The sequence below is a fragment of the Camarhynchus parvulus genome, chromosome 2 (assembly GCF_901933205.1).
Source record: "Camarhynchus parvulus chromosome 2, STF_HiC, whole genome shotgun sequence".
NCBI classification, from domain to species: domain Eukaryota; kingdom Metazoa; phylum Chordata; class Aves; order Passeriformes; family Thraupidae; genus Camarhynchus; species Camarhynchus parvulus.
The window spans coordinates 135,732,778-135,760,292 of NC_044572.1; the positions used below are offsets into that span (position 1 = coordinate 135,732,778).

Consider the following 27,515-nt stretch of genomic DNA (forward strand, 5'->3'; position numbering starts at 1 on the left):
ACTAATTTTGGAGTGACCCCAGCATCCTATTAAGAAGATGAGGGGTTTTTTTCCTATCTTAATTAACAGTTCTCTTTGATGTTCTCTGTCATTAAATATCTGATGCTTACAAAAAATTTCCAGTAGAGTTAGAAACCCAATTAGAAGAATATATTCTGGATCTGTTAAAGGAATTTTCAAGTTTACGTAGATATAGAAGCTTATTTGACTCTTTGAGCATATGTCATTCCAGACATACTATTTTTAAAAATCACTTATTTTATTCTTCATAAATTTCTAGTATCTTTGCCTGTTCTCAGGAACAAATTGTAATAGAAAATAAAGGAAACAGATACATAAACATGGATTTTAGAACATACAGTCAGTATTAATGGCTGCCATAAAATTTTCTTCTGACAAAATATTTTTTTACCTCACAGCTCTTTAGAAAAGAAATGAAACTGTGGTTTTACAGAAGTACAATAAAACTGTGGCTGCAAAGAAATACATGACTGAAAAAGGGTTCAAAACAAATTTCTAGACTTTAGTTCAAACAGGCAATGACTTATACAAATAGAAAAAACTCCAAAAGCTATCTAACCAGAAGTTTAAAGAAATCCTTTTGGTTCCTTTTGTTTTGATGTTGTCCACATTTGTGGGATAGAGTCAAAATTTCATTTTTATTTCCTTTTTGTACCAATACCTTTTTGCATTTCTACATTCTCTTACGATTTTTTTTTAAGCTTGCCTTTTTTTCTGCTTTCTTTTCTCAACCTCCTTATTGTTATATCTTTTTTCTATTTTTCTCTATTGTTTAGGTAAATTTAATCAATTGCTACAGTAAGACATATACCAAAACACTCTGAAAGTGACAATTAAGTATCACCCAGAAATTTTCAGAGACACAGAAGGTATGTCATACTTCAGTATACATAAATGCATGTCTCAGTGGTCTTCCACATGCCTCAGTGAATTTAAGATCACTTTACATTTTTTAAGCAGATATTGAAAATATGGTAAATTTTGCATCTTAATTTTATCAAAATGATTACATTTGGAAATCTGAAAATTCAGGCAAAATGCCAGACATCTCTAACATTATTTATTTCCTTGCTACGAAAATCAGGACATAGACAGAGTTACTATATTTTTTAACATATATATTTGTCCAAATAATAGAATTTATTACAGCAATATATGTTTGTTGAATAGAAAAAAATATGAAAATGACCAACATAAACCTACATACGGATAATGTTATTTCAGTTGGTTCACTTAAAGTGAGAAAGTACTTTTTAAAAGGCCTGCCACTTTTAAGAAAAAGAAAAAACAAAAAAAAACAAAACCAAAACTTAACACAAATTAATGCTAGTAAATGAGAAAGCAGTTATTCAAAATAAAAAATAATTATTTTCATATATTCATACAGAGTTTTCTTTTCAAAAGATATTTATATATATATCAATGTAACATAGATCTGTAAAATCAAACATAATCATACAATAAACTCCCCAAACAATACAATTTAAAAATTCTTCAAGACTCTCAATAATATTGTAGGAATCTATGAAATGAGCAATATAATACTGGGAACAGAAAGCACTCACATCTATTGGCCTTAAAAAGAGTAGCTTTATTGTACTTGTCAAGTAAAAAGCCTTATGAATATTGTCTTACATATTTATTTTCTTTCTAATTTGATTCTGTGAATCATAGTGCAAGAATGTTATTTCCCTTTTTCAAGGATAGGATAAGATCAAATAAGCAAATCCGAAAGAATAATTACTATACAGACTATGTTCATTAAAATGTATATGGCAATCACTTAACAAAAAGATAAATTTAAAATTTAAAGGTTCTGACTTTGAATTCTGTTTCTTGTGTCATCATGGATATGCCATGATATTGTGGTGCTCTCATTTCTTTTCAACAAAATTAAATTCTCACATTCCTTTTAATATTAATGTTAGTTGCCTGATACGTTGTCTTAATTTGCAAATGGGGGTGTGTATTCTATTGCCATCTGTTAGAGTGGGCAGTTATCTTCTGTTAATTAGGCCATTTTCTTTATCTCTTCCACAACCAATTCTCCCTCTGACAAATGTCTTTGGGGCCACTGAGTCTCACTGCATGACTGATAAAATTATCATTCCATTATGAGATGTTCTGCCCATGGGGAGGAGCTAAGCATTCCTACCTGGATAGAATCTGACATTAGGAACACCACAGGCAGCCTTTCCTCCTCTGGATTCCCAGAGAAGCAGCTTTGTTTTCCACTGGATTCCCAGAGAAGCAGTTTTCTTTTCCACTGGATTCCCAGAGGAAGACCAGGCCCATCTACACCACCACTGGACCTTCAGAGGAAAACTACACCCTTCTACAGGATCACTGCTCCAACAGAACCACATCTGTCACTCCAGGAGGACTGCAGCCACCATTTAATGGGACTGCTATCAACACCCTGACCAACAGGGTGTCAGGTCATATTTGACTCTGTCAATTTTGTATTACTGCATTGTTATTTTATTTTTATTTTTTTCCCTAATGAAGAACTGTTATTCCTCTTATAAAATTATAATAATGCAGAGGGAGGGGGTTTACATGCTCCATTTCAAGGGAGGCTTCTGCCTTCCTTAGCAGACACCTGTCTTTTCTTACCAAGATATAGGTGTTCATTCCATTTCTTGCCAAGACATAGGTGTTCATTCATAAGCAAGCAGAGTGGTATTTATAAATCAAATATACAGTTTCAGATAGAGCAATACTTGCTAAAGCTCAAATTATATATTCATATGATTGACACTCAGTCATAGTTTTAATATTTTCGATGGAGTTCAGATACATGGGAAAATAATGAATCTTAAACCCAGTAATAATCTCTTTGAGTTATTCTCAATAGCAAAAATCTTTGTACCATTGCTCTTGAGTGTCTAATATTTGCCCTAAGCAGACTAATGCCAAGATTTTCTATTCTAAATCCCATATGAGGCATCAAGAATCTAGTTGACTTAAACTTATTGCTAGAGATTGCTAAACTAATTTAAAATAATAAATTATCCAATATAGTAACTTTCATTACAGAGAAGATTATTTTAATAGCTAATCTATTTAATATATTTTTAATTATTGTATGTTTCTAAACTGATTAGTGCTTGTTAGAAATTATATAAAATTCTTAGAAAGTTTGTTCATTTACTTGGCAAACGCTAAAGACAAGGTTGCAGAAAAGGTATCTTGAATACAAATCTTAATACTTCAGCATATTTTTTTCCATTGTTTACCTTACCTTTGTCACACAAAATTAATAGAGACTACAGCCTAGTAAGTACAATTTTGCTATTAGTAATACATGGCCACAGAATTTATGTTGACATCATGCAGGCTTGTCTTGGCCTGAGCTTGTTTTCACTATTTTTGATAATTCATAGGTATCAAGTGAATATTTCTTGAGCTGGTGGCATTTTAGAAGTGTTGTACTTTGATACTACTGCATACAGTAATGATCTGATAAATTACATAGGTCTTGCATAGCAAGCAACATACTTAGGCTGAGGGAGGCTAATGCGCAACTTTCAGATTTTCGTAAAGAACAATGAGAAACAAGCAGACTATGTTAAGAAAATATACAAAAATTGAATCATTCAACTCCAAGACTGAAGAGGAAGTTCACTTCTTCATGTCCAGAGGTGTCAAACCTCCTAACAGGTCCTTGGATGCTCTCAATTTGTCAAATTCTCCAGCCAGGAGCACAGGGAAAAGGGTAAAAATAAGACAAAAGAAATAGAGGGGGAGGTAGAAAGGCAGTTCTTAACTTTTATAAGTGTATTATTATCCTTGATGCTTTTCTATATTTGATAATTCAGACTATCAGATCATAATAACATTAATTAGAATAACAATAAATTGTATTCCCTTTGGCTACAACAAGATTCTCTGGCTAACATAATGTTACACAAGTGCATTACAACCCAACTAATTTCTGATCTGAAGTTCTGTATACCGAACAATTTTCTATGTACCCTACCCCACTGAAGTACTCTCCAATGATTGTCGGGACTCTGAGGGCTCTGATCAGCCCAAACAGGATTGGTAGCCCCGCCAGGGCCTCTCCCCACCCATGCCTATGGGTGTAGGGCCCCACGGCTGAAGCCATGAGTCTCTGCCACAGTGATGCCACAGAAGTGCTTGTCCCCCTTTTCCCTTATCCCTGCTCTACCTAGCCATGGGGCTAATCTCCCTGCCTGGCCTTGGCCTGTCCCCTTTTCCATGGCGATGTCCAATGCCCAGGGTTTGTTCTGCCTCCAGATGCGCCCAAAGCCTGCTCTACTCCCGGGCTGCGGGCCAGCACTGGCTGAAAATCCCTGCACTGCCGGCCTCAACCCTGATCCCTGAGCTCGCCAGCCTTCAGGGTGCTGTTGGCCTGTGCTTGTCTCTTATTCACTGTGAAAAATACAATGCCTAAGAACAAAGCAATACATTAAATTCAACAAGAAGTGTTATTTTCCCCTTATTTCTCACTCTGAATAAATAAAGGTAATCTCTAAGAAGAATAAATGTTAATTATAAAGCAAAGCAAAGTTGAATGATTTATAAACAAAACTGTACTGTCTTTTATGTTTTGGTTTTATCTAAAAGGTCAGGATAGACTAAAAAATAATACTTTTAAAGAAAGGTCAGGTCCTAAGTGAGATGAAGACGATTCTCTGGCAAGGAAAAAGGTTTTTGAGTATAAAAACTGTTTCAAAATCCACTTAGATTTTACAGAGATAAAGCTATTCCTGCAGAACATTGTGCTGTCAGCATCAAGTGCGCAGTAAGTGAACTTTTAATTCAAGAAGTGGCATCCAGTGCAAAACAAGAGCCTTGCCTGAGGAAAATCTTCCCTGTGAGAGGACCCCAGCGATCCATTAGACAATAATTTCAAGATGTCCTAAGGTAAATGCTTACACACTAAAATTTCAAAATAACTTTAAGAAGAATTACATATGCATTGCCTTAGTGAGCATTTCAGGCAATTTTGCACAGCAATACAATGATAAAAATTATAGTGTTCTTGTTCAATAGCCAAAATTGGTCCTAATATCCATAAAAGCTTGGATACTGCAAGTATCTATCCTCACTTTTATGTTGCACAGAGAAATGCTCACAAAGATAACTTCTACAGGAAAAAATATATTGGCAAATCTAAAAGCACGGTAATTTGACACTATCTTACATAACATCCTAGAAGGTAAACTCAGGAAATGTGTGTTAGATGAATGGGCAGTCAGATGGATCAAGAACAGGCTGAATGGCAGAGCTCAGAGAGTCATGATCAGCAGAGCAGAATCTACTTGGAAGCCTGTACTCAGTGATGAATCCCAGAGATCAATATTGGGTCCAATCTTCAACTTGTTTTTCAATGGCCTGGATGAAGGGATTGAATGTACCCTCAGCAAGTTTGCTGATGATATGAAATTGGGGGAAGTGACTGATACACCTGCAGGCTGTGCTGCCATTCAACAGGAAGAATGTGATCAGCAGATTGAGAGAGGTAATCCTCCCCCTCTACCTGGTCCTAGTGCAGCTACATGTGGAGTGTTGTGTCCACATCTGGGCTCTTCAGCGCAAGAAAGACAAGAACCAACTGGAGCGGGTGCAGTGGAGAGCAAAATAGATGATGAGAGGCCTGGAGCATTCCTCTTATAAGGAGAGACTGGAGAAGGAGGAAGGTGAGAGGGAATCTCATCAATACATGTAAATATCTCAAAGGCAGGTGTCAAGAAGATGTTGCCATATTCTTTTTGGTGGTGGCCGATGTTGTCACAAGGGCCAATGGCTATAAACTTAACCACAAGAAGTTTCACATCAACATGAGGAAGAATTTTAGCTTGAGGGTGGAAGAGCACTTGGACAGGCTGCCCAAGGAGGTTGTGGAGTCTCCCTTTCTGGCGACACTCAAAAGCCACCTGGATGTGCGCCTGTGTAACCTACTGTAAGTGACCCAGCTTTGGCAGAAGGGTTGGACTGGATAATCTCCAGAGATCCCTTCCACCCTAACAATGCTGTGATTCTGTGATTTTTTTCAGAAGTTGCAGCAGTTTTTGGATACTTCTTACACTTCTTAACTGATAGAACATAAAAATGTCAAATTTTGAGATGGCTGATTGCTCACCGTATCTGAACATTTCAGACTTCATCAGAATGGCTGAAGTTGAAAGGCATCTTAGAATTTGGCCACTTTCAGAACTGTCAGCAGTTTTACAGCAGCTTGATATTTATTTTACCTAAATTAAATGGTATGACCATCTCTACAGAGGCAAGAGTTTCTGAGAGGTTCCATACAGTTCCAAAGCAATTTCTTCACATGTAAGAAAAAGTTGCTGGATAGAACTTAATGAGAGTTTTCAGCAGTATCTTTGTTTCCCCAGGAAATAATAACTAACCCAGACAACAAAGAAACAACAACAACAAAAAAACCCCAAAACTAACAAACAAAAAAACCCAAAAAATCTTATCACATTAATTCTAGAAAAAGTGAGTACATTAATTCTAGAAAAGGTGAGTACAAAGCTGAGTACAAAGACATTTTGCTTCTGTACAAAGACCATGGGATACCTAAATATTAATTACACACTCAAAAATGACTGTGATATTCTCCGCAAGCAGTATACGGATAAATATATTATATTTAAGAACAATTTGATCACAATCCTCTGCAGTGTGCTCTAGGAGTATCCTGTCTGCGCAGGGAGTTGGGCCAGATGACTCCACTGTGGTCCCTTCCAACATTACAAGGCCAAACTAGATGGGACTGAGCAACCTGGTCAAGTGAAAGGTGTCCCTGCCCATGTCACGGGTTTGGAAAAAAAAGTCCCTTCAAACTCAAACCATTCTATGATTCCATTATTCTATCATATTCATTCTATGATTCTGTCAATTTCTTTAAGATTGGTTAATATTCATAATTTCCCACTAGTGTCATTGGGAATTTGAATGATTCTTGGCTTAAGTATTACTGGCTGGTTTGCTCTGAGTGTCAAAAGAGTGTGCTCAAATGTCTTCAACAAACAGAAGGTCTGATTATTATAATTGAAATTTCTTTCAAAACTCTAATATTTTTATCACTAATTTGTTTAAATTATGGGTTTGAGAACTTTCTAGGGAAAATATTATTTAAACGTGTAAACCTTATGTATCTTTCATGAATAGCCAAACTACCCAACACGATGCTGTATACAAATGAAGAATCCTTTCTTCTTATATCACCAATTAAACAGCTGTGTATGCTATCTGCCTGTTACATTAATGCACTAGACATATTTGTTAGAAATTAAAAGGTGTGACTTTTAATCCCAGGTTTAATATTAACTGAGAAGAAAAGGAAAAGTATTCAGGTGAAGAAAAATAGAAGAAGCAGCCGTTTGTTTTATTTTCATAAAGTCAATAGACTTCTTCCCTTTTGAATTTGAGTCAGCCAGATTTAATTTGAATATATGCCCTTCAAGTTAAGAATTCTCTTCACAAACATTTTCATATATCATAGTGCACCAAGGTAGTACTATAAACTAAACCAGCATTATCCAAGCAATTCTGCCAGCTTTGTGAAAAATGGAACGATAAGTGTTTCCTAGCTGCTAGCTACCCTGGATTAGGGCTCAAAAGACCTGGTGCCCTATTCCATCGGTAACTTAATTATTTTGTGTAAGTCACTACAAAGCATGTGCCTCAATTCTGACATCCAAAAGAGATCTAATAAATATTTCCAATATCCCTGTGATTCATAACTTTATGGTCTATTTATCTCCCCTCCTTCCATAGATATATTCCTTTTCCAAGCTGCAGAATCCTACATAGATTAATCATTTTTCAATCAAAAACTCACCCACGTGTTTGATATCTTTGCTTTCGCTGAACTTTCTTCAACTTTGCTATATTATTCGGAAATGCAGAGAGGCCAGAGCAACAACTGGAGTCAAGGTCAAGTTTGATTTATACAGCAGCATGTTTTCTGTTCTGTCCTCTACTCTTTTCCTAGTATTTAGGTCAAAATGCACTAAGGTGTGCTTTTTTAAGCATTCTAAGTATGGACCTGAGGACCATGGAGTGCTCTCAGTATAACTTTTTTTGCCTCAATCTTCATTGGTAAATCCTCTTCCCACACCTCTTGAGTGGATAGGCTTTAAGACAGGGGCTGGAAGACCAAAGTCCTTTACACTGCCAGAGAAATTCAGGTTCATGACCACCTGAACAGACCTAAATCCATGGGACCTGATGAGCTGCACCTGAGGGAATTTGCCAATATAGTTGCCAAGCCACTGTCCATGATACTTGAAAAGTCATGGCAGCCAGGCAAAGTCCCAGATGACTAAACATTTTACCTATGTTTAAAAAGGGTAGAACGGAGGATCCTTGGAATTACCAACTTGTCAGCATCACCTCTGTGACTATGAAAACCGTGGAACAGAATCCTCCTAGAAGCTGTGCTGAGGCTGTGCTGAGGCACATGGAGGTGATTCAGAACAGTAGCACAGCTTCACCAAAGGCAAGTCCTCTCTAATCAACCTAGTGACCTTCTATGATGGACCAACTACATCATCCAGCAAAGGGCCATATACGTCATCCATTTGGACTTCTGCAAAGCCTTGGACATGGTCCCCCACAACATCCTTCTGTCTAAAGTGAAGAGAAATTGATTCTGTGGGTTAAATGCTCAATGGATAACAAATTGCTGGGACAGTTGTGTCCAGAGGGTAGTGTTCTGGACAGTTTAGTGTTCTGACAGACATGATAGAAAAGTGGTTTCCCTTGGGGGCCCATATGGGAATCAGTACTATTTAGTGTCTTCATCAGTGATATATACTGAGGCATTGAGTGCACCCTCAGCCAGTTTGAAGACTACAAGAAGCCAAGTGCTGTGGTTGACATGTCACAGGGATGGGATGCCATTCATAGAGATCTGGACAAGTCTGAGAAATGGCCTATGAGAACCTCATTAAATTGAACAATGCCAAGCACAAGGTGCTGTACCTGGCTCAGGGCAACTCCAGGGATCAATGCAGCCTGGAAGATGAATGGATTGAGAGCAGCCCTGTTAAGGAACGAGCTGCGCTAGTGGATGAGAGGCTGGACATGACCCAGCAATGTGCGCTCACAGCCCTGAAGGCCAATGGTATCCAGGGCTGCATCAAAAGCAGCATGGGCAGCAGGTCTAGGGAAGGCATTCTGTCGCTCTACTCTGCCCTCGTGAGATCCCATCTGGAGTGCTGCATCCAGATCTGGGCCCTTGGAACAGGAAGAACATAGAACTTTTACAGAAGGTCCAGAGGAGAGCCATCAACATAATTTGATTGATGAAGAACCTCTCCTATGAATAAAAGCTGAGAGAATTCAGCCTGTTCACCTAGGAAAAGAGATTTGTCCTGGCTGACTATTCAATCCAGCTAGCACAGACTAGATTTCAACCAGGGTATGTATCATATAAGAAGTGATAATTATTATTCATAATCACTTCAGGTTCAATCTCCTTATTACTACCCATCTTGTCACCAAAATCTTTCTTTCACAATCCCTCACTCTCCACTCTAACCACTTCACTTGGCTCCCTGTCTTTCTTCTACATACTCAGAAAATTTCATTTTCTGAAAAGGTATTAACAATTGACCCGGGATCCAGACCAAAAATAATATACATTTTGTCATCTATAAAACTAAACAAGTACATTAGAAAGAAACACACAATACAACAAACATCAGTGCTAGAAACACTTTAGTATTCACACTGCTATTCTATGTTTGCTCTGACATTTTTCAGACAGACTTAGAAGGTTTGACAGCCATGGTTCTCAGGGACTTTTACTTTTCTTTTAAAATGAATGGTACTGAAATTTCACATAATAAAAATCTAAGAAATTATATAACTGAGAATCTCTTTGGTACTAGTTAGTGATTTTGTACATTAACAAATTCCATAGAATAATATTCACTAGTATGCAAGTTTTATTGCCTCAGCTGCATTTAAGTGAAAACACTTTGTTGAACAGAGATGTATGTTTAAAAATTTCCTGGTGCTTGTGAATTGGGAAAAAAAAATTAATTCCTTCAGCTTTCTCATACTGCTACTGATGCAGTACACAAATAAAGCTGCCAATGTTTTAGCGTATAAAGAGATCCATTGACTGGAACTAAAGTGGAGAAAGTGTAGCTGGGAATTAGAAAGGTAGTTCAGAAAATTTCATTTCTTATTAGAAATAACATTCATTAAAAGATTAACTTTTCATTAAATAGACTTGACTCCTTATTTACTGGGAGGTACTTTGCAAAAGGTACTTTTACATCTCAAACTAGATAATCTTAGACTTAATTCTGAAGTGTAATACCATATGTCCTCACTTTATCTATGCTAGGAATGCGTAAAACCCATAGCATCTCATTTAACACTAAGAAATGACTTCTGGCATAATATCTTGCACAGGTCACTTCCATATTCGTATTTTTACAAATAATAGACCAGGGAGAAACATTTAAAGAACACAACAGCTATATTTCACATCTATAAACCTAGTCAATTTATTAATTTAAAATTAAAATTAAAACTACATACTTACTCCACCTTTATAACCTCAAGGACATGAGGATATGATTTCTCTCACAAATACAGGTGCTCTCAGTAACTAAATAACATACAATACCTAGCTTAGGTTAAGAGAAGAAAGAGAGACAGAAAGAAAAGATATTTCTGAGTAATAATTTATGTCATTAAATTAGAAGGTAAATGGGAAATTTTGAGTGTGAGGGTAGAAATAAAAAACTCATATTCAGTTACTTCATTATCTAGTTCTCCTCATCTTCCTGTTGTTTTCTTATCAAAATTATTTCTTTCCTTGTGTTTGTGTCCCCTAATGGTAGAAAATCATCCCTCCAAAATGTAAAATTACCTTCTGGAACTAAAAAAAAAAGTTTAAAAGGCTGTGAAGGAAGAGGAAGAGAAGGAAATGGGAGTAAATCTTCCAGCAGAAATAAATCCAATGCATCTGATATCAGTGACCCTATTAATTTTAGCTTTTAAAAGCTATTTTCTAAAGTTAGACCACGTCAGCTTTATTTTCTTCAACGTACAGTAAACTTATAATGGTGAAAACTATTAATAAACTAATTTGAATGACTTCTTGCATTCAATAATTAATCATAATTAATAATAAATAATTTTCACAGATAAAATATATAAATAATTTAATAAAAAGCTCAAGTATATTATGGGAACATTTGCATGTCAAATTTTTTCCAAGAGGAAACAAAATTTTTCAACATTAATCTCACTGCTAAATATGTAAACAAGTGTTTTATTCCAGGTTTTTCTTTCAGTTGTTTTATCATCCTGACATGAACAGATTGTCAGTGCAATACATTACACTGTTTGGTGGCTATGAAGCATGGGTAAGTTAATGTATTAATGTCTTGACCTAATCAATATGAAGAATTTTGAAGGTCCTATAAACTCTAAAGTTTATCTGCAATTAATAGAAATTTTCAGGTGCCATAGAAAATTTATTTTCCCAGTTAATTTTCCATGAATTTTAGTGGACTTCCTTATGAATACACATATGAAATATTTTAGTAGCTGTATTATACATATATACACAATAATGTATACAGAAACACATTAATATAGGTAAAAATGTAAATATATTATATACACTTTTATACATTTAAAATACTTTCTAATATATTTATATAGGGGTATATATATATGTGTGTGTGTGTATATATGTATATATTTGTCTATCTATATAAATAGGATCACTAAAACACACTGAGGTTTAAATGATTTTTTCCCTTCCAGAAACCAGAATTTTTCACATTACCTATGGATTTTATAGTTTCAATATAATATTTTCCTATTTTTTTCTATTTGTTTGAAATCTTGTATTTCATTTCAATTTCTAAATTCCTGAGCTTTCCACCAAAGCGACCCAAATAAAGAAAATGCTTTCTAAGCATTACCTAAATTGAAATAAAGAGTAATTCAGTACTTTTTTCTTGTCTTTTGCAGAGGAGTTGGAATTACAGTCAGTAGTACATAAAGTATTATCATTTACTCTTTTTTGAACAATAAAGAGGAGTGTGCATGCAGAGCAGCAAATGAAACAGAAAGATATTAAAATTTTTGAATGCCCCTAAAATATCAGAGTTTTTTTCTTTATGGTAAATATGAAATTAAGAAGATGCATCCATTAAATCACTAAAAATGGAAAAGACAACTCTTTACTGCATTATTTAATGATCACTCCAGAAGTAAATTACTACCATGTCTTAATATTTAATGTTAGTTCCATTGACTTTTTTAAAGGAAATATGATGTTACTTGAATTTAAAAAAAAATTGAAATAAATTTTTAAAATTCTATCTCTCTGAGCCCATACAGAGTATCAGAACTAACTGCCAATAGTGGTGTTATTAAAATCTGACATTGAGGGAATTCTGCAAGTAAGTTCTTTAAATTTTGAAATGGTCAACAAAATGTAACATTTTTTCTCTTCTACAACTTGATTAGAACAAAGTCAATGTCATTCTGTGCACTGTAATTGTGTGGGTATATAATTGCGAATAAAAGACATCTCAAAGATGCAAAGGTGAAAAATAATCTGTTTAGAAAATATATCTCAGTATGAGATGAAGTGGAGCTAAAAGATGTGGGAGTATGAAAATCTACTAAAAACATTTACTTATATGACGATGTGTACAATTTAATCTCTTGTTATGCCTGGAGGAAAAAAAAAAAAGGACTTCTGAGAGACTCTGGCAATTTCAGTCTATGAAGAGACTCCTGCATCCTTTGCAAAATCAGGTAGCCATCTGTGCTGTACTGACAAAAGAATTTCAAGGTCTTAAAAATCACAGATTCACAATTCTGATAACTAAGTATCTGTCTTAAAAAGTAAATATCTGTCATCTGTCAAATATATTATCAATGAAAGCAGCAACATATTTGCTGGCCTATGCAGAAGATACAGCCCTTGCCAAAGTAGTAGATTTCTACAAATGCGACCCAAGCAATGTAGTACCTTCTTCCTCCTAGGGGATCTCAGGCCCTTGAATGTTCTATTATTAAAAAAAACATTTCAGTTAGTGATTAGTAAATGCAAACTGAGATTAAAAACTCACATAAGTGTGTCTGTAGTTGCACTAGGTATGCAAACTATTAGAATAAATGCATATCTAGTCATCACATTCAGTAGAATGTAGTGTTTTAATTAATTCTAAAGCACACATCTAGGAGGATATAACAGATGCCTATATGCTGTTTCTTCCTTCCCATCTTCCAGTTTCTATACCAGAACGGCATGGGGTCCTGGTTCTTGCTACAATAGAGTGAATTTTCTTCCTAGTTGCTGTTGTAGTGCCATATTTTGGTTTTAGAATGAGAACAGCACACTGATGTTTTAGTTCTTACTGAGCAGTGGTCACCGTGAGTCAAGGACTTTTCAGCTTCTCATGCTGCTCTGCCAGCAAGGAGGATGAGGGTGCACAAGAAGCTGAAAAGGAACACAGCTGGGAGAGCTGACCCCAACTGGCCAAAGGAATATTCCATACCACATGACATTATGCTGAACAGAGGATGAGGCAACTTGTCTGGGAGGTGGCAACCACTGCTCAGGGTCTTGAATTAAATTGGTTGGCAGGTGGTGAGTTGCTTTGTATCACTAGTTTTGTATATTGTTTTATCATTATTTCCTAATGAAGCTACTACTTTCCCATCATTTTCTGTCATGTTAAATTGGCTTTATCTCAATACATGACTCTCTCCACTGTCTCACAGGGAGGAAATATCTGCTTAGTGTTTTGGTGTCTGATATACTGAACACTCCATCTCCTATAAGTTCTAACTTGCCAGCACCATGCACATGACTCTCCTACTCTAGAAGACCTCTACCCAACATCTACCATGTGGTCAGCTGAGTCATTCTGCAACCCACACTGGCAGGATTAGGAAGGTATGGGGAAGGCTCAGTTACCCATACATAATTTGAATTGGAGATTTTTTTTAATTTCAAAATATATGTCTTGGTAACACCTTGGCTTGTCTGCCCAAAGAACTTGTGCGCTTCTGCCACTTCCAAAGAAACACATTGGGTATCTTGGGTGATTTCTGTGGTGCATCAGTGCACACATATACAGGCACAGTGCTTCACAGCTCTCCAGCTTTAATGGGTATGCAGACACCTATAGGTGTCTAAATAAAAATCTTACCTATATCTCTGTTACAGCTGCTAGTCTTTCAGCAGTAGTACAGTGTAGTGGTTGTTGCAATAGCTTTTAAGATAAGAAATGAATGACAAAATCCTGATTAAATTGCCTAATGTTGTGAAAAAAGTGATAAAGACAGTTTTCCCCTTCTGGCAACTCTAGCCATGATGCTGTAAGGCAGCTTAGTACTATTGTTCTTTACCTGATTGGCAATTGCTTTACATTCTTTCTGAAAGCAAAACCAAGAACAAAAAGATTAAGAAGAGCTAACTCCATAAATAATTTATGGAGGAAGATACATTTCTATTCATAAACAAAATGACAAGAAAAAGAAAGTAACAATAGAAAATCAAGCACAGCAAGAAGAAACTTTTCAACATCTTTTTCTTCATATTTCATCCCTCATGTAAGATGCTCACATTTACCCAACCTCAGCTCCACATAGTTGTCTGTAAAGTCTGAAGGAGAGTAACCATTTGCATACTTTTAAATATGAGCAAGACAACTAAATTTTATTCTGTTCTGAAATGCTCATGGATATATTTCATGGCTTCATCTGTATTTTCTTATAAGCAAATATTCTTAATGGATAGCAAATGTGCTTTAGCACTCAATTTATATATTTGATACTATTTTGCTCAAAGTGGAAGCATGAGTTTGCACATGGCTTAAACAGAGGTAAAAAAACAAGGGAAGGAAACAAAATCAGTTAAGAAATGGATTTCACAAGTGAAATGATTAACAATTGTAGGGTACTGTTGAGACTTTCCAGAGCTTAAGGAAGAATGAAGGTAGAGAGTGAGAGGACAAGGATACTGGATCTAAAAAGATAGCAAAGTTAAAGATGCTTAAAGTAACGTCTAACTATCAGAAAATGAAGATTTTTTTTTTTTTTTCTGAAAGCCCTTTCTGAATTTGGGTATGTTTGATATAGAGAAGATTGAAGTTTGTGTATGCCAGTCAGTAAGACCAGATGCTGTGAAGCTAGCTTAATCCCTTCTGCCCACTTAGATAATATTATGAATTCATACATAAATGATGGAGTGCAAAAAGTAACCAAAAGAAAGCAGCAAACAAAAGGAACTGGAAATGGAAGGAGTAAAAGAGCACAACTAATTTTAGAAAAAGCAAAAGAGGATTACTGGTGCCAAGAAACAGTGAAGCCGCTGCTTCTAGAAGATCCAAAGAAGCTTTTGTTCTACTTCAGCCAGCAGTTTCGGACTCAAAGGCAGTTTTAACAAGGCAACAAGAAGAGAAAGCATCAAGGCAAGGAACTCTCAGTGAATAGAAAGAAGTGCTGAAACACAGATGACCAGACAACACAACCTAGGTAGGGAAATATTTTCATTCTCCTGTAACTGAAATTTCTTACTGAAATTTCTCTTCTAATCACATTGGTTATTGTTTAACAATGTATTTTAAATATTGTATCAATTAATACCTTTCATAAATAAAATTGCCTATTAAAAGAAAGTAATACATATAACTCACATAACTGTTTGCTTCAACAAAGCTGAAAGCTTCCGACAGTTCCATGTACCTCATTAGATTTAATTTCTTCTGTATAAGTCAATTAAAAAAAAACTTTAAGGGACTTAAAGGCCCATGCCTATTTGCAAGGTCTTAAACAGAAAATTAGTAAAATATATTTAATTACATTAGAAGCGTGTTTAGAAAAAAATTATGTAATACCCTAGTTTTTTTTTTTTTTTTGTTGCTGTGTTGTTTTTTTTTTCCATAGGCAACTATATTTTGACTTTGCAGTGCATCACTTTTAGTCTTCTTTTCAAATGTCTAGGCCACAATTGCTTTAGGTATTAGACTGAAGCTCAGTTAAGTGAGGCTGCCCTATGAAAAAGAATCTTAAAAAAACAGTTTTCATAAACTTAAGAGAACCGAAGAGAATAAGACTGTAACTAATATAAATGCCAGGGGTTTGGTAGCAGAGGAGTATAGGGCTGAACATATCACCTCTCCCTTCAGCAGGCACTAACTTGTCCCATGCTGGTCACAACTGGCCACATCTGGCTCCACAATGGACCCACCACAGGACAAAACTGAGTCCATCAGTAGAATTTGTGACATTTCTATGAAGATGTGTTTAAGATAAGGCAATAAACACCGAGGGAAAGGAACAAGATCAGAGCATGCATGCTCCATTCCAGAGCTAGTAATACCCTCAAAGGGCTTACAGTCCATGGATAAGCCACACAGAAGCGGGTTCTTCCCCTAAGAGACAATGATTAATGGTCAATGAACATCAAGGCAGAAGAAATGAGTAAGAGGGAAGAAATGGCAGAAGAAAAGAGTGAGAAATGAGGACCAGCAGAAATGAACTCCTACAGTTTGACCTGAACCTCCTGCGCTGGCTATCACATCACCAAAGAGACAAAGAGTAATCTGTGGTCGAATAGAGGAAGGGGAAGTGTTTGGAATGAAGTTAAGCTTCCAGAAGAGGAGAGTAAGGGTGTTTTTCGTAATTTCTTTACTATTTGTCTTTGTTTTCCAACACCCAAAACAGTTATTAAAGGTTTTATAATAAGGCCATTTTTTTCCAGGACAGTTGTGGATGAGTGATTTGCCACATCTTCATTCCAATCATGAAACTTCTTACTCTTGTTCTTCCTATTTTGCCCCATTGTACTCTGAGGATGGCATGAGTGCGTGAATGAGGGTGAGAGGGCCTCATTGCTACTTAGGGTTAAACCATGACCCAAATACACCAACAAAATGTGCAGTACTGCAAACAAAATCAGTAAACCAAGGGAGTGATTAGTTGAAAAGGGTACTGCAGTGCCATGCAGTGACAGAGTAAAATTATGCAGTGTTCTGAAGTTCAGAATTTGAATTCCAGGTCCTTAAAAACATGTCACAATATGCTAAAAAAAATTAAATTAGAGGAAGTACTAAGAAATTAGTAAGTCTGTTTATAGTGGTAATATGTAGCAAACACTATGTTTCAGGAACTCAGAAAAAAGTTACAGTAAATCTACATCAATTAAGCAGGGGAAGGACCTAGGTTTCAATGCAGTTACTACTGTGTAACGCTCTGATAAAAAAAGCTATTGAAAGAATTAACATATTCCCTCTCAAAAGTAATGCAGAAATAAACTCTTGAGAATGAATCAAGCCCTTGTACTACATGACATTTTGCAGTACTTTTAACATTTTTATCAATTATCTGATTTTCAGAAAACTCATGTCACAAAATAAGTGAAATTAAAGTTTGAAAATTGTCCTTACAAAAAGGCTTAAAGTTATCTCTAACTGAAAAATTTACGGTTATAGTTCTTAAAACACCTGAAATATTTTGTGCTATATATTTAATGTTTATTTTCTAAATATAGGAAGGTTTTTTAATATATCCCATCCCTAGAAGTGTTCATGGCAGTTTGAGCAACCTGGTCTAGTGGAAGTTCCCCTGCTCATGGCACAGGGGTTGGAACTAGATGGTCTTAAAGGTCCCTTCCAACCTAAACCATTCTATGATTCTATGATGCATATTTAATTTCCTTACACTCTCTCCTTTAGTCTACCATTAACCTACCAGAAAATACACTTCTCTATAATCTGAACATGAGTTTTTCTATTTTCTACTATCAAGGTTATTTTTTACTGATCATATACGCTTGAGTATGCGCATTTAATTCCTTTACATGCTGATTTTTTTTACTGCCTACATTTATTTTAGAGTAGCAAAAGACATTTTCTTCATTTGAAGTATGGTGGGCTGTTGCAGCATTTGACAACTTGATATTTAGTCCGCTTTAACACACATTCAGCAATACACAATTAAATATTAAATGAGCAAACCAAAATAGCAAAACCACTGTTATTTAATCACTACATTCTTAGGCAGTAAGGAGAAATAGAAGACACACAGCATATTCAAATTTCCCACACTTAGCAATTCACATGTTTTATGGGTCTTGGAAAAAACACATTTTTAAAAATAAACATAAGCCTGTTCTCTTTCATTAGCTATTACCTCACATTTTTGGCAGGAATTCATGTATGTTTAGCATGAAACATTGTTTGTTCTTCTTTTCTCACTAGCTCAAAAGAAACAGCTCAACAATCTAAAACACTCCAAAAATAGTTATCACATGGTTTCTCAATTGTGGGGTAGATTTATTAGAGATAATTCCTACTTCCTATCTTTTTACAGTCCCATAAGCTAGCAACTTCTTAGTAGAGAGTGGTTTATCATACCTGGTATGAAATATATCATGCAAAAAATGAGTTAATGTTTTCATAAATCATTATAGCAGCCCTGAAGATACATTAAGAGAGCTTCTTTCATATAAATTAATTCAGAATACACATTCCAGAACATCTATGAACTCAGGAAGTCCAAATAAAGATATACAATACCTGCTGAAAATAGTATTTTTTTTTTCTGTTCTTGTTTAGAATGTGCTATCTGAGACAATCACACAGAGTTGTATACTTGCTATTGTCAAAGATCACATTAAAAACATTAGTCATAGGCTTTAGATAATTGCATTTTTTTGCATTTATTGACTAATTTTATCAGATTCTGAAAAACTTATATAACTAATTTCTTTCTATGCTAGATTTTCCATAAGAAACTGTTAAAAACATTCCTGAAATAGATGTTGGTAGGAATGCCATGATGTTTTTCATCAGATAAATGAAAAAAGCACAAAAACACAAAAAGGGGTTACTGTTCCCTGAAGATCCATTGATACACTGTGGTTATTGAAAAATATTACTTACAGTATTACCTTGCACTACTGACATTTAGTTTTCATTAGCACTTCATAAATGACCTTGTTTCAAACAGTGACATTCCCAAAATTATGCTTCAGATGCTTTCACTCTTGCTCAAAATAAATGCTTGTTCATAAAAACTGTGAGTAGGAATCTTTCTGGTTAATTAAACCTTTAATAATGTAAGGTATTCCAAAACACAGTAAAAAGTAATAGTGATTAAATGCTACTTTAGTAAACAGAAACTTACTGCTTTACAAATATGACTTACATAACTCTAGTCATTCCCATAATTTAATGATAAAGACATTCTCTCTGTTACTGTTCCACAGTATTTTTCAGAATATTAGGACAATTTTAAAAGCTAAGTACTTGCACAGGTTAAAGTAAAGCAGGGATCTCCCATAATATTTTTTTGGTAACTGAATTTAGATACACTAGATAACACACCACCCATATTCTAACAGACTGTAATTTGATACAGCAGGTTGAAAAACAAACTGTACTTTTATGATGTGCTTTTTTTTTTTGATGTAACCCTTCCCATTTCCTAAAACTTCAGGCACTACTTTTTCTAACAAATACAGCCACAATTAATATTTATTTCTTTAAATGTACCTTGGTAGTGGGCACTAAATCCACGGTACCGGTGATTGCTGTCTGTTACAAAATGAAGTCTGAGCCAGTTTTTGTTGCTTATAACTGGAGGAGGTATATTCATTCCAGAGAGCCTGAAATAAAACAAATAAATAAAAATATTTAATAAAGTATTTCAATATTATCTGGAAAATTTTTATATTCAAACTAGCATTCATTGACATAGCCTCTGTGGGACTTTTTATTTATTAGTTAGTGGCATTTTAACAAGCATGAACAGACAAAATTGCACATTATGCCCGACCAAGTGATGGGATACAAATCAGTGCTAAGCCAGAAACTACACAACCATGTCATTGGTCAGGCACAGCACTGTAAAGATGGAAGTACATGGCACTCAGGCTAGAAAGAATTTGTGTCAACACCGGTGAGATAATGGGCTAGACAGAACACTGCTCTGGGCACCAGGGAAAGGTTTGTACCTTTTGACTGTCACCTTCAAGATATGGAAGAAGAGAGCTTAGGTTATGCAAACCACTATCTAAAATGATAAAATAGACATCTACTTTTCAAGAGTAATTAATTTTTATATTCAGGGTATAAAGATAAAATAAATATCCCATCACTTGTGTGGATTTGAAAATTAATTATTAGATGCATAAGAAGAGTAGAGAATTCTAGTGGATTCACCCCAACTAGCAGTCAAGCACCACACAGCTGCTCACTCCTTCCCTTCCCTGCCCCAAACAATTGTAAGCGGAGAGAACAGGAAGAGCAAAAGGAAGAGACACTTCAAAAGACAGTTTAGTAAGTGAAGAGTCAAGAAAAAAAGGAAGTGATACAAAAGCAATAATTGGCCATATTCCACAAATAGATCAATCAAAATGGTCTCCAATGATTAGCAGCTGTCTCTCAGCATCTCTAATTTTTTATTGCTGACCATGAAATTATATGATATGAAATATCCTTTTGGTCAATTTGGCTCTGTTTAATTTTTTTCCCTTCCCAGTATCCTATCTATAGTCTACTCACTATGGGGAAGAAGGAGGGGGCAGAGGAAGCCTTGATGCTGTGCAAACACAGCTCAGAAGCAGCAACTACATTGTTGTGCTATCAACTCTGGTTTAGCCACAAATCCAAACTATAGCACCTTATGGGCTTCTATGAAAAAAATGAATTATGAGCCATTAGACCCAGTATACAAAATTACCTGGATGTTTTTTTTTTTTGTTTTTGTATTGTTCTGTTTGTTTTTTAGCATAAGGATATTGCTCCAATTATAGTAGCGTTTATCTTGACTGGCTCATTAAGAAGATCTGAATTTAAGTTCTTTTTTGTTTAGTGTTTTATTTTTTTCTTGTTGTTGTTACTTTATTTTTAAATGATATATCATGTTTTAAAAAGGAGAATAAAGTTTAGATAGAAAATTCTTCCATCAAAGCAGTAATTCAATATACATTTCTCATCAAAACCAGAAAGATAAGTCACATCTTCAGAATGTCAACATACTTGCCTATGCTCTTCCATTTAGTTATAAACAGAACTCTTCCTGTAGTTGAAATAAAATACTAGCCAACAAGTATGCCATTTTATGTTCAGAAATAATGGATTCCTATTTTATTTTGAGAAAAACTCTATTCATAATAAATCAATTCTGAAGTTATTTTTTGAGTGAAATAAAACCCCAAAACTCTCTTAAATAAATAACTAATAAGTTTGTATAGGTACTATTCTGTGGGGAAGGCTTTTGAAATAATAGCAGTTTAGAGGTAGCGTTCTTTTCATCTTTTTCTACTCACTTTACCTCAAAAAAAACCATGTTTACGACAACTTCCCAAATTTCCGAAACTGTAGTAGTATCTTGTTCCCTCAGGCACTGATATAAATGACATCTATTGACTGACACCATAGGCTATTAAAACTCCTTCACATGCTTGCAAAAGGATGTTTTTGTACTGCAGAAACATATTAGCTCACATAATTCATTTCAGTTGAACGACACATAGAATCTAAGTTCTTTAAACTTATGAAATTGACTTTCAATTTTAGATCCAAGAAACCCAGATGATGAAGTTAAAAAAAAAACAAACCCAACCAACCAAATGAAAAAAATAGTGCTATTAGATTGCAACAGGATGTGGTATTAGATTGCAACAGAATGCACATTGCTCTGTACTAAAGTCATATGCGCTAGCACATATATAAAGCGTAAGAGACAGAAGCCTACACCTTTCAATTAGAAAACAAAATAATTCTGCATTTTCCTTGTGAATTTTAGAATGAAGCACACTTTTTAACAGATATAAAGCGGCTTTAGTTGCTACACATTTCTTGTTACAGCTAGAAGTGTATTTTAATTTGTGGCTTCTTTTTTGGAAGGTAGGGGTTAGGGTATCCTTTATGGTACAGCTATTTCTCTCTATAATAATATTACCTAATGATGCAAGAGGAAATAGGTCTTTTATTTAAATTCTCACTCTATAAGTGTTAGGCAATATAGACAGAAGAAACAACCTTTCACTGCTTGCATATTTTAGAATAAACCTATTACTGGAAGAGGTCTTTCTGAACAATTGAAGTAAAATAAGTCTGTAAAACACATTTCCTAACAAGTATTTTGACTCATATATTCTGCCTATAAAAAGGTTTCTTTTCAATAATCACAAAACTATGTGAAAAATAAATTGCAAGTTTATTGTGCAAGACATGACAAAATATTACCCTAGACATTTAAATATGTTCACAGTAAAATATTAATTTTGTTTCTAAAATAGCTAAAAATGTAGCTTTCCTATCAAATCAGGTATTTACTAATATATGCATCCTTACATCTATGCTGACCTCTAATTAAATTCACAGTTCCTACAATCCAATTTTTACAGTTCATGGGTTCTATGGGATTCTTCCCAGAAAGTAGATTTGCAAACTGACAGAATTGATTCTGTTGATATAACTGTCCCTTTTCTCATGTCAATTTATCTTCTCAGCAAATTATAAAGCTGTTCACCATAACAATAATACATTGGCAGCTCAACCTACTTCTGTGTCAGTTACATTCCAAGCGTAGTTATGCTGCATCATCTACAATATTTTCCTAAAGTTCAAAGTAAAACACCATATCTTCCATAAAGGAAACACAGCTGTCTCATGTTCTTTTATAATTCAAAAGATGTAGCTCCCTCTCAAGCTGCACAGAATCCTGCATAGTAAATTTCAGTCAACAGAGTAGGCTGCCCTTCTGCAGATGTCTTTCATAAACCCTTAGAAATGTTCATGGAGAATCTTGGCTGTGAACCAGAGATTTAAAGTATCTTACCACAATGTGCAGTCAACAGCATTGACTGTTATCTACTGCAAAATGTATTTGAAAAAGGAAGTGCTTTCTGGAACAATGCACCTTTGTTGATAAACAATGGACTAATAGAAGTGTAAAACTGCATGCAGATATGTCAGTGAAGTTCCCATCTATGCACTTAATTTGTGTGTAAACCATAGTTTATAGAAGAAATAAGGGACTAACATTTTTGAGAATCAAAATTTCATTCTTCTTGCACTTCATTACAAAAATATGCTTCTACGCCCTTCCTTTGTACACTATTTAGGTAGTAATTAAAAGAAAGAAATCACCCAGTTTTTGCTAATTCTGATCCAGTGAAGTCAATTAGTATTTTATTTGCCCTCAGAATTTTAACACATAATTCCCACCTTAAGTTGAAAAATGGAATTCAGGGTTGGTGTGTTTTCTTTTTTTAATGGCATAGTGCACATCCTCTATTTCTTCCAGAAAGAGAACAGTATACATTTACTTTCACATTTGAAATATATACTGGCAGATAGCTATAATCTTGACAAGTAATTTAAACATTCCCTTCTTGCTCATGTACCAGACTTTAGTTTTAATTTCTAAAAGTCATCTAAAATGACAGCTCTTACAAACATATTGTCACAATTGTCACAATTGTCAATATACTGATTATTATGATGTAATGCAGGCCTTAATTTAGTCATTCAATATGTCCAAAAAGATTCCAAAGAGAAAAAAGTTTTACTTTTCTTTAAAAAAATATACAGCAAACTTTTCCCAAAACTTCTTAATTAAGCATATAGTTTCTACATTTCCTCATATCCCAGATTCACAGAAATTGAATTAATTAAAAAAAAATGAGGTTGATACCACTCATAAACAGTGCTGAAACCCTTTCTAATTCTACCAAAGCCTTAGGCTAACAAAGACTTACATCTAAGCATGGCTAAGTGCATACATAGATCTCATGGCTCATTTTATATGCAATACAAAATCCTAAGTTCTTGTTTTAATGCAAACTGCAGCTGTGTGCATTCTTTCTTATTGGTATTTTTGCATGTTTAAATAAAACCACTGTATATAAAGCTTTGATTAAAAAAGGGCAAATTATTACACATTTTGATAAGTCCTATGCATGTTCATCTATGTGCTACTGGGGCTTAATGCTTACACAGCATAATACACTAAAAGAGAGAGTAGCCACCTGTCCCTTGAAAGGAGAGAAAAGACTCAATAGAACAGTACCTGATCAATGACCTCTCTAGTTTTGTTAAATTATGCTTAAATTAGGCAGTGCTTGTATTAAATATAAATTTGAAGTAGCAACATTTTACAGCTTATTGTGTCTCCTGTATTTGTATACAACATATACTCATTACCAAAGATTTCTGGGACCTTTTGTTCTTCATGACTGCCTTGACCCTATAAAGCAACATCTCACATAGCAAGATTCATAATAAGCATCTTTGGCAAAGGATCCACCACACAATGCAGATTTAAGGGCACAAGACTAAAACTCAAGTCTCTCATTTAATAAATCTATATCTGTTTAAAACAAGAAGATGCACACTAGAGAAGCAAAGCTGATTTCAACTCAATATTTAATATATTACTCAATCTCAAAGATCCTGAATGATTTAATGATTAAGTTAACATATCCCTCCTGTAGCACCAACTCAGTTTATATGATGTTATACTGAATTTCAGACTCTAACCTAACTTATCTCTTTGGTCAAGCACTAAAAGAGTAGGCATTTTGTAGGACTAGGCATATCAATTTTTTTTTATGTTTTCAATTTCACTGATGAGTTTAATGGGTCTTAATGGCATCATTATAGATGTGAGTGTCCGTTGCATGACAACTTTGGTTACTGGCCCTTTTGTTTTCCTGGAAATGTTCTATCCAAATTATATTAAATCATTTCAGAGCAAGGACACTGCTCTGACCTATATTGTCAAAAAGCAAAGGAAGCTCCACCAACTTCTTATGTTTCTTACAAAATCTATTGCTGTCTAAACTGATAACTCAGGATTTAAATCTTATTGAAGATATCACATAAATATTAAATGCTAATAGGCATTTTCACTTGTCTTTGGATAACAACAAAGGTCAACAAAATGGATAATTGCCTGTAAATTTTGCTTCTGTGAAGAATTTACAACATAAAGTAAGTATTTTAAGAGTTGTGGTTTCCCTAGAATTTTAATTGTAGCTTACATTTATGCAGTACGAACATCTGTAATGTTAGTACATCTGTATTTCAGAAAAAGACTAAATGAGACATCTCTGTGACAGAAGCTATAGAAATTTAATGTAAGTTGAGATTTTAATTTAATCCTATACGTGAAACTCAAACTTCTGGTGGATTTCATCAGGGCTGCTCTGGTGTGTGCAGTCAGTACACTCAAGTCATTAATTCCCTGCATGATTAATGAATTGTCCATCCTGTGAGATAGACTGGCTTCAGAAAATAGACTATTTTGAAAGGTAATTACAATATTAAAATAAGCAGTTTCCCAGATGAGACTTCAAATTATGAAAACAAAAATAACACAGGAAGAGAAGGATGAACCTGGAAATAAAGCAAGCATATAAATAAAGAAAACAAAAGAAGAGGATTAAGTTATTCTTCTGCATTGCCATAGTCTAATATCCAGTCATAATAAATGACAGACCAGATCATTCCAACAAGAAATTAAACGGTCATAATTCAGTATTTAAAGAGGGAAGAAAAAAAGTCTCTTCCTCAAACAAGCTCCTCAATGGTAAATATTCATTAGAAAAGTAAAGGTAAAATGCCCAAAAGAAGAGAGCCTAAAATCTACCACTCTAATAGAATTTTGAGGGCAATAAATAACCCAAGTTTTAAGTGGTTATGAAGTTATTAAAATACCTAATTCTTATGGTCAGTCCCTGTAATATTTATAGCAGGACTGAGCATTTTATGTATCTGGGAATGAGGACACTCACAAGTTCAATATTATATTAATTGTTGTTTTTATATCTCAGAACTGCAGCCAAATGAATGACAAAAAGCAGGTTTTCATTTTTAGAAGAGCAAATTGCCACTCTTCAAATTTAGTCTCATGAGTTATTTAGAACTAAACTAAGGGTTTAGGTTGAAACTTCACTGCAATCACATATTTTTGATTTATAAAACAAAAAAATGGAAACTTAGATAAGTGAGTGTTTGAGAGGAAGAGGAAAAAAGGTTCTACATTATTTAACCTTGAAAAAAATACTTTTTCTGTAAAGTACTTTAATAATCTATTGATTAATTTTAGAGTTATTCATCTAGATGAATAAAAATAATTCACCCTTTGACTCTTTTTGTCAAGTACATTATGATGTCTGAAAGACGGAAAAAAAGGTCTTTGTTTTAAAAATGTCAATGTTGAAATATATGAAAGCTTTGTCTTGCCTTTGCAATGCTGGAAAAAGTTCAGTTTTAGAGTAGAGTCACTGCCATATAAAGCAGCTCCATGAGAAGCCTGTGTATGATCATCAAGGACTGAATAAAGGTCCAAGTGATGATTAATGAAAGTTTATAGTACTGTGGATATGAAATGTTGAAAAGTGTCAAGATTAAGAAATACTTTTTAAATTCAGAAGTTGATTGCACCCCATAAAGCCAGATGTTCCTATGTCTAAGTTTTCCAACTAATCTCTTGACTTGACAGAATAATAAAGTATGAGGAAAGGAGCCTTCTAAACACAGAATTGTTAGTTCATGATACATATAATCTTGTCTTTGTGACATAAGAAAATAACACTGATGGACAGTGGTGTGTCCTGATTGCCTGCAGGTCTAGTGCAAGCTGCTGATTTTCATATAGATGTCAGGGTCTTAGAAGGCATCATTTTTCATAAATGTGATGCAAATACCTTATGTACAAAGTGACCTTGCACTCACGACTCAATTTCCTTGAACATATCATAGAAACAATATAAATACATATTAACTTTTCCTGGGCTGCACATGGTGGTTAATACATGGGCCTTTCTACCACACAATCTGTGACAAGTTGCACAAGCAGCTCATTGGTGTAGCTGGTGAGGCCAAGCGCAGGACAGTCAATAAAGAGCAGAGGCAGACAAGTCTGGGTGCACCGCTGAGACGGTACAGGCCCACCTGGTTCAGGGCGTGCAGTATAGGCCTCCCACCAAGGCACTGATCCTGCTGGCCCAGAAGCTACAATAAGGTGGACACCAAGAACTGCCCCAGGGTGTTTTTTTCCTGCACATGCTAAATCAAACTGTCTGTTTCAAGAATCTCAAATCTGAGGGCTTTGGCTGGAGAGCGGAGGACCCTGGACAGGCATAAAGATGAATGTGATTATCTGAGCATTTTCTGTGGAATCATGCACATTTCTTCCCCTTACTTTCACAGCTAATCTAAATAAAATTAAATTGAATACAACTTGTGTGTGACCAATTCTTCTTCGGGTAACAGTCAAACTGAATAATTGGGACTATTACCTGTGAGAGGCTTATATCATTTACGTCTCTTAAAATGTTGCCACACTCAATTTCTGAACCGACTGTTCTCTTTTCAAATCCATATAAAAAATTGTTATACTTACAAGTATTGCCTGAGTAGGAGAAGGAAGCTTGTTCTTGAGTCTTTCTGGTAAGTGTAAATAAATGAATGAAACTAAAAACTAAAAAATATTAC

General features: G+C 34.8%; 1 protein-coding gene across 1 annotated transcript in view; it reads right to left on the minus strand.

Moving 5' to 3' along the window:
- CSMD3 (CUB and Sushi multiple domains 3) overlaps positions 1–27,515 on the minus strand; it is a 577,112-nt gene that overhangs the window by 347,587 nt on the left and 202,010 nt on the right. The window contains exon 6 of the mRNA XM_030971761.1: positions 19,557–19,669. Within this exon, the coding sequence (XP_030827621.1) occupies positions 19,557–19,669 (113 nt within the window). The remainder of the gene's footprint in view (positions 1–19,556; positions 19,670–27,515) is intronic.